General features: G+C 42.2%; 1 protein-coding gene across 1 annotated transcript in view; it reads right to left on the bottom strand.

The window, feature by feature from the left end:
- NSUN7 (NOP2/Sun domain family, member 7) overlaps window positions 1–8,160 on the bottom strand; it is a 25,739-nt gene extending 17,579 nt beyond the window's left edge. Inside the window, 2 exon segments of the mRNA XM_012648475.1 lie at window positions 296–354; window positions 7,851–8,160. Of these exon segments, the coding sequence (XP_012503929.1) occupies window positions 296–354; window positions 7,851–8,160 (369 nt within the window).
- Window positions 8,161–12,792: the final 4,632 nt, after the last annotated feature.

Genomic DNA, 12,792 nt, shown 5'->3' with positions numbered 1-12,792 from the left:
GGGCATGGTGGCGCATGCCTGTAGTCCCAGCTACTTGGGAGGCTGGGGCAGGAGGATCACTTGAGCCCAGGAGTTTGAGGTTGCTATGAGCTAGGCTGACGCCATGGCACTCTAGCCCAGGCAACAGAGTGAGACTCTGTCTCAAAAAAAAAAAAAAGAGAAGTAGGAAAGAATCTATATTTTGAAGAGGCCTCAGTATTAAGTTAACTAGTTATTCTTTAAAATGGAAGGCTTTTTAATACTTTCCAAAAACAATAATCATGAGACAAGCTAATTCTAAAAGTTGTCTACTTACTATTGTGGTACTTGGGAAGATATAGCTGTCTATTAATATAGTTTCCAAAATATCTTGATCTGCAAGACAAGGGACATGCCTAAAATACCAAATATTTTTTGGTACTAAACATACCAAAGCTGAAACGAAAACTTCAGAATCAAAATATACTTTAAATAACATAAAATACTTTTACTTTCATATCTAAAGTATACCTCAATGCTTGATGAAGAATTAAATTATAATGACATGAAGACATATTTATAACCTTTATGAATGCTGGACCCTCATGACCCAGCTCCACATGGAATCATAGTCAAAGAAGCACCATCTGAATCATCAAAGTAGTAATAAAGGAACTTCAACTTTTAATTTATGTCCTTTGAAAATATTAAAGAGGATCTAATTAATAATGTTGAACAATTGTTCCCTTATCCTTTTTATGTATTGCTGGATTTTACTTACTAATGTTTTATTTAGGATTTTTGTCCTATGTTTATATTCATGAGGGATGCCAGTCTGTAATTTTTTTTTTTTCTGTAATATCCTTGTCAGTGTTGGTATCACAGATATGTTACCTTACAAAATCGGTGGGAACTGTTCTCTCTTCCTCTATGCTCTCAAAGAGTCCATGTTAGATTGGTATTATTTCTTAACTGTTTGGTAAAATTCACTAAGGAAGACATTGATGTGATGACATTTAATCTAATACCCAAATGACAAGGAGTAAAGATCTGGGCAGGACAGCATTCCCGGCAGAGATATGAAAACTGCAGAGGTCGTTAGTGGAAACAAGTGGACATATTGTAAAACCCCCATAGGGAATATGAGTGTTCTTTCTGTTATAGCTACTTAAACTATATATACATCATATAACAAATGCTTTAATCAGTTGAATACACATTGAATTTCAATTTTTATTTGGGAGATGGGAAAACTAGAAAGAAGTGACTAATTTGGGAGCAAAGACTCCAATTTTTAAAGGATGCCTTTGGTATCAAGAGAAAACATTACCTTCGTAAATCTACAATTTACGTAACATTCTCACATAGTAATATCAACATTAATATCTGTATACTTTATACAGATGCCTCTCTATTTACAATGGGGTTACGTCCCGATAAACCCATCGTAAGTGAAAAATATCATACGTTGAAAATACATTTAATACACCTAAGCTACCAAATGTCATAGCTTTGCCTACCTTAAATGTGCTCAGAACACTTACATTAGCCGACAGTGAGGCAAAATCATCTAACACAAAGCCTATCTTATAGTAAGTCTTGAATATCTTATGTAGTTTGTTAAACACTCCTCTGACAGTGAAAGACAGAATGGTTGTAAGGTACCTGAGGTATGGTTTCTACTAAGTGCACAAGCTTTCGTATCATTGTAAAATCAAAAAATGTTAAGTCGAACCATCGTAAGTTGGGACCTTCTGTATAATATTTTCTATGTGCTAGACAATGCTTTAAATGTATTTCATATGTTAATTCATTTAATCTCCACAACCCTACAAATGAGGTTGTTTTGTTTCGTAGGGAATGAAGCACAGCATAGTAACGCATTCCTAGTCACACAGGAAGTGGGAGGTCAAGGACTCAAACCCAGGCAGTCTGGCACCAAAGTACATGCACTTCACCACAAAATGCCTTTCCTCATCTTATTCTTATAAGAAACCAAAGCAGCCCAACAAACCACACTATTAATGCCTGATTTAGGTTATCAGGACTTACTCGAAAGTTGGAAATCCTGCCTAGCCTGGAATTCAACCCAATGGCTCCAATCCTCTCCCCACTAATTAAAGCTTCTTTTCTTTAGGCTGTTGCAGGGAACTCTTGACTCCCATTCTTGTTTCCATGTGGAGGGCCTTCCCTAGAGAAATACACGCACTCTTTCCCTACCCCTTACTCAGCACTCCCTATGAAAGAAAAATTGAGTTTATTAGACTGGTGACATTGGAAGAAGGAACAGGGGCATCTCTCTCCCCACTCCCCCTTTCTCTCCGCCAGCTTGTCTGCAGGAGACATGAATGTACTCCAGGCTGCCCTTTGTCATGTGCCTTGCGTGTGTTGGGGTGCAGGGTCTGGGATTATTCAGCTATGCCATGAATTAGATAGGTAAATCTCTAATTCAGGAGTAAAGTATTTGCAAGCTCACTTGACTAGAGATCGAAAGCCATGTCCCCAAACATCTCTTTTATCTCTCTCAATTGCTTCCAAACTCAGGTATAAAGGAGGAGTGTTATTTATTGGATCCCTGAAACTCAGAGTCCATCTGCTCATCCCTCCTATTTTGAAAGAAAGATGGAAGATGTTTCTTCTTCTGACTCTCCCCTAGGTTCTCCCTCTCTATTTTTATTGTTTTCATAGAGTTTACTTCATATGAGGGACCTCTAGGACTTTCACCCCAAGAATGCCAAGGCCTTCCTATAATTATAAATATAGACAGATGGGAGGTTTTTTGCGGGGGAGGAGGTATACGTGGCAAAATTATAGTCACATGCTGCAAAACAACATTTCGGTCAATAGACCACATATACAACAGTGGTCCCCATAAGATAATAGCGTATTTTTATTGTACCTTTTCTATGTTTAGATAAATGAATACTTACCGTTATGTTACAATTGCCTACAGTTTTCAGTACAGTCGTATGCTGTGTAGGTTTGTTTGTAGCCTAGGACCAATAGGCTGCACCGCATAGTCTAGGTGTATAGTAGGCTATCCACCTAGGTTTGTGTAGGTACACTCTACGACGTTTGCATGATGATGACAAAATCACCTAATGAGGCATATCTCACAACATATCTCCATTGTTAAGTGATACATGACTGTATTTAAAAGTCTTCTTGACAAAATTAATAAAAATAGCCACTAACACTTTTCAAAGAATATTTGAGAGAAGTCAACACCAGAGCAAAAAAGGTGGCATCACCAAATACAAAATAATTATTTTAAAAACTAGAATTATGGATGGAGGTTGTCCTACCACCCTTTCAACCAGCTGAAATACTTCCTCTTTTTTATCCTTCTTACTGCTGGGTTCTTTAAGTACCCTCTTGAGCTTCCCCCAACTTTTTCATCTGCAAAGTGAGAACCTTTGTGAACTAAAATTTTAAGGCTCACTCCCGCCACTGGCTGACTAAATGGACTCCCTCTTGACCAAAGGAATATCCTGAAACTACATTGCCTGCCTGGAGGAGAGAGGTCAGAGATGCCTTATCATGCCCCCTCCCTTCTTGGGGACATCCTTTGTAACCCATTAACAGGCCTAAGGCTATGCAAGACAAACCTGCAGGTCCTCAATTTACACAACAAATCTATGTCCAGTGGCTTGTCTCTGATAAGCAGCTCCTTATGTTGAACCATTCCAAGCCTTTAGACAAAGCTTCATATCTTTAACCAATTACAAGCCAAAAAATCTTTAAAAACACCTATAACCTATAAGCCCCCCCACTTCGAGATGGCCCACCTTTTTGGGCCAAACCAATGTATGCCTCCCACATATTGATTTATAAGTTTACCTGTAACCCCCTGTCTCCCTGAAATGTATAAAACCAAACTGTGACCCAGCCACAATGAGTCCACTGCTCAAGACCTCTTGGGCATGGCTCAGGGTCATGGTCCTCGAATTTGGCTCAGAGTAAATCTCTTTACAATTATTTTACAGAGTTTGGTGTTTTTTTCTGTTGACACCTTCCATTTCAAAGGATTGGTATATCAAATGATATAAAGTATTTTGTGAATTATAAAGAGTTATAGAAATATAAAGTACTATTACTGTCTCCCAAAATTACTGCTTTAACCTCTTAGGTCTGCGGTCCCCAACCTGCTGGCCAAGCTCCCAGCATCAGAGTGCCACCACTGCCCCCACCCCCACCCCCACTCCATGCCTGGAAAAACTGTCTTCCATGACACTTAGGAAGGCCAACAGGAGGTGGGGGGGGCAGTGCTTGAAGTTTCATCTGTATTTACAGCCACTCCCCTCCCCATCCGGCAAAGAACAGTTTGAGCTCCGCCTCCTCTCCCCCCACATCTCCCCCATGTGTCCATGGCAAAATTGTCTTCCATGAAACCGGTCCCTGATGCCAAAAAGATTGGGGACTGCTGTCTTAGGTGACAACCAGAGCATAAGAGGTTATTGATCCAGATCATTTTCTTAATGAATCACCATGCAGTCACAATTAACACAGCAGGCCTGGGTGGCCAAACTCTGCATATTCTAAAGAAAGCTTTGGCCCTTGACTGGTTCCTTGGAGATAACCCCTAAGTCCTTGGAATATCTTGCTTGACAAAAGCATCTTTTTTTACCTGGAGCTTGACCTCTGAAGAAACTAGAGACTGAGTAACTAAGGTCAGCCACACGGGCACTCCCTGTCTATGAGACTGACCCTCAACAGAAACCCTAAAGAGCAAGGCTCAGGTGAGCTTTCCTGGTTGGCAATACTTCATTTGTGTTGTCATTTATCTTTGCTAGGAGAATTAAGCACTGTCCATAAGACTCCACTGGGAAAGAACAATTGGAAGTTTGCATCTGGTCTCTCCTGAGCTCTGCCCTATGCACCTTTACTTGTTGCTGATTTCAATCTGTATCTTTTCACTGTAACAAACTATAACAGCTTTGCAAAGTCCTGTGAGTCCTTCTAGCAAACTGTTGAATCTGAGGGTGTTCTTAGGAGCCCCTGACTACAATTATTAACTGCCCAAAGCTAGAATCTTTTTATTTTTTTAAGACAGTGTCTTGCTCTGTCGCCCTGGGTAGCATGCAGTGGTGTCATCATAGCTCACTGCAACCTCAAACTCCTGGGCTCGAGGGATCCTCTTGTTTCAGCCTCCTGAGTAGCTGGGACTACAGGCACACGCCCCCATGCCCAGCTAATTTTTCTGTTTTTTGTAGGGACGGGTTCTTGCTCTTGCTCAGGGTGGTCTTGAACTCCTGAGCTCAAAGGATCCACGTACCTCCGCCTCCCAGAGTGCTAGGATTACAGGTGTGAGCCACCATGCCTGGCCTCCCCAAAGCTATAACCAGATTATATGATTCTGAACTAACCAACTTAATGTCACAATCAGTTCCTGGGAGTCAAAGTTCACCAACTAGAATATACAACTAGAGAAGCTGGAGAAAGAATGAAACCAGGAAAAAAATCAGCAATTTCAGTTCTTTCCTCAAGTTGTTATTCATTCATTTTTTTTTAAGAAACCACTGCACCAGTTTTTTTTAATATTTAGAATATTTTTTTAATATTTAGAATTCCTCAAAATATACAGATGTTTTGAAAAGATAAATTAGCTGCTAGTACTCTAGTTCTTTGACAGAACTCAAGAGGCTACTCTTCATTAGTAATTCTACCTCCGTTAGCACAAAATTGACCTTGGGGTTATTTGGTAAAGCAGGACTAGTGGCAGTCTACATTTCAAAAAACATTAAGCCCTTAAACCCTTAAAAGATTAATCAGATAAATATACTTCCTGCCTTGAAAGAGCTTATAGACAAGGCAAGATATCAATAAAGGAACAAACAATAAAACTGAGCATAAAACACAACCAAAGAATATACTTAACATTTGTATAATTAAGAGATTTTCTGTTCTTTTTCTTCTCCTTCTACCTCCTTAAACATTATGATAATGTTACCTAATTACCTGTTCACAAACTCACAAACGAAAGGGACCATTACCCCAAACTCACAAACAAAAGGGACCATTACCCAAACTCCCTTTAATCTGTTCTATAACCTTTCCAGCTTTACTACTCCTATAAAATGTTAGGGAAGAAATACTAAGTTTTCTTTTCTGAACCACGATTCCCTGAACCTATATGCATAAACCAGATGTGAGTTTACAAAATATCACATGTGAAAGTATTACTAGAACACTGATAACACAGAAGATAAAAGCAAAATGCACAAGAGCGTCCAATATTTTAAAAGTAAAATAGCAGGCTCCTAATTACCTTGGGAAACTCACTGCCCTAGGAATTCTGATTTTATTCCATTTGCATATTCAGAAATTACTCACATGATCATTTAAATCAAGATTGTATTATTATAAGAAAATAATAATTTTTAACAAGTAAACCAATGCCATCTTATGTTATAATTTGAATTTATAAAAATGCATGTTTCAAGGAAAAGCAGGTTTATAAAAGCCTATGACAATAATTTATCTTAATGGGATTTTCTGGGTCATTAAGAAAGATCAGTCACAAGATCTTTCATAAAACAGAAAACAAGATTGAGAGGAAGAAAACAATTTATTACAGACATCGCTATAACAACCATCTAGTTAATGCATTAATTTTATATAGAGTAATAATTCACCCTTTTCTTATTGATTTCTAAGGATTCAATATTCTATTAGGAAAACAAATTGCCTATAAGAGAATTCTAGCATTAACATTACCAATTACTCAACACAGCTGCCCAGTCTGCATTTCCTTGTTGCAAATAAAAGAATGTAAAAATGTTCATTTGATTCAATGTATAAAGTGCAACACTTTGGTTGAGGGAAAGGAGAAGGAGACGGATGACACAGAATTAGAAAGATCAAACTGGAGGGAGGAAAAATGGTTAAGACAGACTTAAAAAGGAAAAAAAAAAAATCCAGAGCAGGAGAAAACAAAGAAATGAAAACTAAAGAGAAATTTCATCTTCACATACAAATTTTTCTCTATGACGACAAATTCCTGGCTTCAGAGTTAAGCTGCATCATCTCTGCAGACAACCAAAAAGGCATATTCATGTCTAAATAACCAATGGGATATTTTAATTCAACTGAGCAATTTTGAACTGTCTCTCATGTGCAAGGATGTGCAATGCCCACTAAGTATGGATACTTAGTGGAAATCATGCAAATAAGTGTTATCTTTTTCAAGGTGTCTCTTTAGTATGCCATATTGCTCATCATTTTAGCCGTGTTGCTAATACGAAACATTTCTGGAACTACATCAATCAGTATATAAACCAATATAAAGTTTATAGTCACAGCTAGTACAAAAAAAAACGACTTCAGGCCCTTTGACTGTTCTTCTCATAGTAACAAGATTTGGTTATTTCCAAGAGTCAACTCCACTCTTACTAGTTGATAATTAACCACCATTGAGGGAATCTGAAGCCAGAGTCTCAAACCCCGGAGGCAATTAGAAAGGGGAATTATACCAAAGTTTGGCTCCCAGAACTAAAACTACTGGCTATAAATGCGATCATCTTAATTGGGGTTGATTTAGTTTTAAGATTTATTTTTGAAATATTGCACCTTTTCTTTTTATCTTATCTGCTTGCTCCTTTCCCCACCCTCCCTTACCGGGTTTACATTTGCATAAGCTGTTAAACTAAAATGCAAGGTGTAAACACAGGGAATGGAAAGAAAGACGCAGGGAGGGGAAACGATAATCGATAGTTCAATGGATTCTCATTCTCCCTACCGATCAGATCGGTTCCCGTTCAGTTTGCACGGCTGTGCGCCACACCTGCGCCACACCGGACACTGTGCTATGCACCGGGAGTGTGCGGGGTGCACCTTGCGCAAATTCTCCCGTTATGACTCGCAGTGCCGAAATCAAGACCGGGACAACTCACATTTCAGGGCGCTGAAGGCCAGCTCGTAGGACGAGCGCCGAAAGGACTCATCCTCGGACTCGGCGAAGGACAGCAGCGGTTCGCTCCCATACTTGATTAAGACTTTCTCCGGCGACTTTTCGATCCGAATACCCTGGAAAATGTTCGCGGCCATAACGTAGACGGAGTCCGCATAGCCGGGTTTTTCGGACGCGCCAGGGGAGCTCTTCTCGCTGGGCGCGGCGTCGCCTGGCGCGGCCAGGGAAGCGGGCGGGGCGCGCTCGGCGTTTTCGTGGCTCGAAAACTGCAGTTCGCTCGCGGAGTTCCGCATGTCTGCCGCGAGTCTGTCGCCGGCAACTCCAGGTGCAATTACAGCTCGGATGTTCCCGGAAACGGTTTCCCTTTCGCCGCGAGCATCGTCTCTGCGGAGCGAAAGTTACCTCCGTGAGTCAGACTCCCGCGCAGCCGCTCGGCCGCCCCCCGTGGTGGCCCTAAAGACCAAGTCGGCATCTACCGGCCGACTCCAGCATCCCGCACTTCCCACCCGACAACCGCAACGAAACTTCCACGCCCACCAAAAAGGGGGTGGGGTGGAGAGGGGGCTGGAGAATCGCCTGGAAGGCGACGAGCGACGTTCGCCGCGGCCGGTGCGGGGCCGACCCCCGTGCGCCGCTCCGACGCCCCGCCGCCGCCTGCCGCCTGCCGCGGCCGGGGGGGCGCCCGCCGAGCCTCCCTTACCCCGAGGACGGACGTCTCCGGGGGCTTTAGGGACGGAGACGCGGCGGCCGCTGCCCTTGGGGCACCGGAGGCTGGTGTCGGTAACAGGCCCTCGGGAGCCCGGGGACGGCGGGGCTGGAGCGGCGGCCCGGGAAGGCCGTTTGGTTCAAATGCAGCCACTTCCACCGCAGGGTTCGGGGCGGGGGGTCGCGGCCGCGGGCGCTCGCTTCGCTCTGGTTCCTTGAGGAGGGCGCGCCTCGGGCCTCGCCGGGCCTCGCGCCGGACGGGGGCCTTTGAGGACTCGGCGGCGGAGAGCGGCGAGCGCGGGGTCCGGGAACTGGCGGGCTGCGGCCGCGGTAGGGGCAGCCTCCCCAGTCCCTCGCCTCAGCCGGTCCAGGTCTCCATGGCAACCGGGAGCTGGGGGCGGGGATGTGCGCTGCGCGCGGCACGTTCCCGCGGGATTTGGCGGGCGCTGCCTCTCGCCCCGGGAGTTGCGCTTCCGCCCGGGGCTCGGGACGCCGGTTTCAGCCCCTGGATGCCAAAGGCCCCTGACGGTTTGAGCGCCTGGGCGTGAGGGCTTGCACTTGGCTTTGTTTGAAAACACCTGTGATATTTTTGAGGCAGTCTGCTCTATAGCTAAGTCGTTTCAACTCTCGGGCACCTAAAGTCCTTGTTAAAAATGCGAATTCCTGGGACCCATCCCTGGAGATTGGAGTCGGTAAGTGTAAGGTGGGGCCTAAGAATTTGTGTTTTTTTCAGATAACTCAGGTGATTCTGATGCAATCAGTCCAAAGAACACAGTTTGAGAAACTCTGGTATAGTTGAGAGGCTACTAGTTCTAATTCCACCTCTGTCTCTAACACAGAAAAGGATTTTAATTTCTCTGGATTTCTGTTCCCTCTCCCATAAAACGGATTAATCATCCCTGCTTACTTTGCATGTGAATTGTGGCATTTGAGTCTTCCTTCCATCCTCCCACACACCTACCACACAGTATGTTCTCGTGCACAAAGTAAAATCCAAACCTTTCAGCAAGGCGGGACAGCGTCTTCTGCGACCTGGCCCTGGCCTGCCTTTCCAGCTTCACTGCTTGGCGTCCTTAAGCCAGTCCGCAAACTTTCGTTTCTTTGTACACGTTGTTTCCTCGGTCTGGGAAGCCCTTCCCTGTTCGTCCACCTGGTGAGCTCCAAACTGAACCTTTGAAACTCAGTGCAAGCATCACCTCTATAAAAGCCTTTCCTGATGCTTGTATTTGTTAGGGTGTAAACTTAGCCCCTGCAACAGAGACCCAAAATAACCACTGGCCTAAACGAAACAGAAGTTTATTTCTCACATAAAGTCCTGTTGCTATGGTGGCTGTCCTCCAAAAGTTGTCAGGGATCCACACTCCTTTGGGCTGCATCAAAGGGATTTGCCCTCTCCACGTAGTCCAAGACGGCTCATCACCATGTCCATTTCTGGCCAGTGGTTAGTGGGATAAAGGGGAGAGGGCGTGCACATACCTTTCAATGACCTGAAAGGTGCACACATCGCTTTTGTTCACATTCCATTGGCCAGAACTTAGTCACATGGGATACCCAGCAGTAAAGGAGGTTGGTAAATGTGTCCACCTAAAAATGAAGGGAACTATTACTATAGAAGAAGGGGAGAATGGACGATGGGGGACAATTAGTCTCTGCTACAGATCTCTATCCCTTGGCCGCTTCTCCCACCAGTCCACCCACTCCCATTATCCCCAGAATGTCAAAAATTCCCTCTTCTGTGTTCCCATAGCATTTTGTTCATATTCATTCATTAATTTAATAAGTATATGTTAAATTCCCATTGTGTGCCTTGCATTGTGTTCAGCCCTAGAATAAAAAATGAATGTATAGAAATTATCGGGGACCTTGCCCTCAAGAAATTAATGGATGAATATACTTGTATTTTGGTACCCTTTAATTTTTTATTATAAATATTTGAATATATAACTATATTCCCTGCCCTTCTGCCATCTTTCTGCCCACACAACACACGTATTCTAAAATAGTTTTGTTATCTCTTTATCTTTTCATTTTTATTACATGCCTTTCTATTCCCAGATACTAGCAGTATATCACTGTGTTTCACACACAGACATTCACAGAAGGTTATAAATACGGAAGGTGTCTTAGAGGTCATGATGTATTTTATCATACATCACAAAATACACAGTACAATCTGCAGAAAATGTGAGGTGATAGCTGTAAACCTGAAAATATTACTGTCTTTCAAAGTGTAATTTGAGGAACTTCTTTTTTTTTAATAGTTCAATGAAAGTGACACTTCACTATATTAAATACAAGAGTTAATGAGTCTATCCCCAAAGTAGAGGTTGGGCAAACAGTTGGGGGTTAGCAAATTCATGGTTACTATTTATTTTAATCGTGGGTTACTATTTATTTAAATCGTGCATATGATCCTACCTCCTCAATTCTCACTCCTGGTTTATAGCCTCACTGTGGACTTAATGTATCGGAGGGGAGGGTCAGAGGAAAGCATATTAAGTTTCAGTGAACACTGTAAAAAAAGTAACCACAGAGATAGGTGTATGGATTCAACTATAGTGAAAGCAAGGTAGCAAAAAAATGTAGTCTTTAAATTACACTGTGTAATGCGATTGGAACATTGGATCAGAGATGGGCAAAAAATTAGAAGTTAGGTACCTGGGACTTTCTGCCAAAGGAGCTTAAAGGAATGATTTTCTTACCCCAGGGGTTAGAGTATTTAAAATATTTGTAAATTAACATTCTTTGCATTTGACTCAGAGTACTAGTATGTGTTACACAGGACCATGGAAGATCAGCCAAAAGAGTCATAACCACTTGCAGATGGGGGGAAAAAACTCTCCCTTAATTTCGAAGCAGCAGAAGACTGATGGAACAAAGATTCCTGAAGGGTGGAGCAAATGGAGAGGAATAAAACTGCAAACCACACAGTTCAGAGTCAGTGCCATTAGAAACAACACTCTGAGAATTAGAAATCAAAAACGACAATAGCAACTAGGAAGAGTTTTAGTTACCTACGATGCAAAGGGAAGAAGGGACTCTGGAGAGTTACCATCTCAGCCTTTGATTGCTCCTTGTGGCCCAGGAGAAACATGATTGCAATAGATGACCATCGTGACAGATTGCACCCACACAGTGTTTCCCAGAGTTGGTCACTCAAGCACTTTCTCCATGATTTTTGGTTTCGGCCTATCTGTATACAACCGTTTATAGGATTTACTCAATATTTTATTTTTAATCAGATTCACTTTCTTACTAAAATAGAAAACTAAAAATGGAAATTCAGCGTTATTTGCTATAAATGAAAACAACCACCACAAAAGCAAAGCAATACTATTAAATGCTAGCTAGAAAAGGTTGTCCTAAGTCTCCAGGCTTGAGGTTGAAAGATTTTTATTGAAAAGGGACAGGAGCAATGTTAGAGAGGGGTTAAACATTTGTACAAAAATGAGACTTTCTCCTTAGCAAAAGGATTGAAAGAGCGTTGGATAAAGAGGCTTTCTCATTCAATGCCAAATCTACATACCACTCAAATCATCTCCCATACCTTTGGTGGTGCTGCCCCTGCACTTTGGGAAATACCACATTAAGAGATTGGAGTTCAAAAGCGAGTTAGAGGAACAGAGCTTTGTCTGAAACAAAAGGGAGAAAATACAAGAAATTCAGGAACTGGCAAAAAAAAAAAATGAGAAAAATCTCATGTCATAGGTGAATTCAGCCCACGTACATGGCCCCTGGTAGTGGGAATTTGAAACCAGAGTCAGAAGACCTTGTTTCTAGTCTTCAAATTGTCACGAATTAGTTGCATGACCACAGGCAACTCTCTTCACTTTTACATAGCTATTTCCTCATACGTTCAAGCTATGATTTATTTACTAAGAAAACAGCAGGTGGAGAAGGATTAACAGTCAATAGGCTAAAGTGATAGGAAGTCAAGAAAACAAAAATAAAGGGTTTCAGATTGCTGAGCAACATTGAGGCCCTAGATAACATAGGCACAGTGCCACCGAAATATTTTGGAGGCATATGTGGCTTTATGTGGCTTTATGATCTCTCCACATTTATGCCTTAATTAAGGAAACAAGAAGGAATAAAAGAGAGTAAGTAACCAGTTTACCAAACATCGTTAAACGTATGTGAGCACAAGAATTAATAAAGTCATACCTATCGGCAGGCTCAATACCAGTCTGGTAGAGATGGTGCCAATTAACATATCATTG

The sequence above is a fragment of the Propithecus coquereli genome, unplaced genomic scaffold, assembly GCF_000956105.1.
Source record: "Propithecus coquereli isolate 6110/MARCELLA unplaced genomic scaffold, Pcoq_1.0 Scaffold288, whole genome shotgun sequence".
Taxonomy (NCBI): Eukaryota; Metazoa; Chordata; class Mammalia; order Primates; family Indriidae; genus Propithecus; species Propithecus coquereli.
This window is presented reverse-complemented; position numbering and strand designations above follow the sequence as displayed.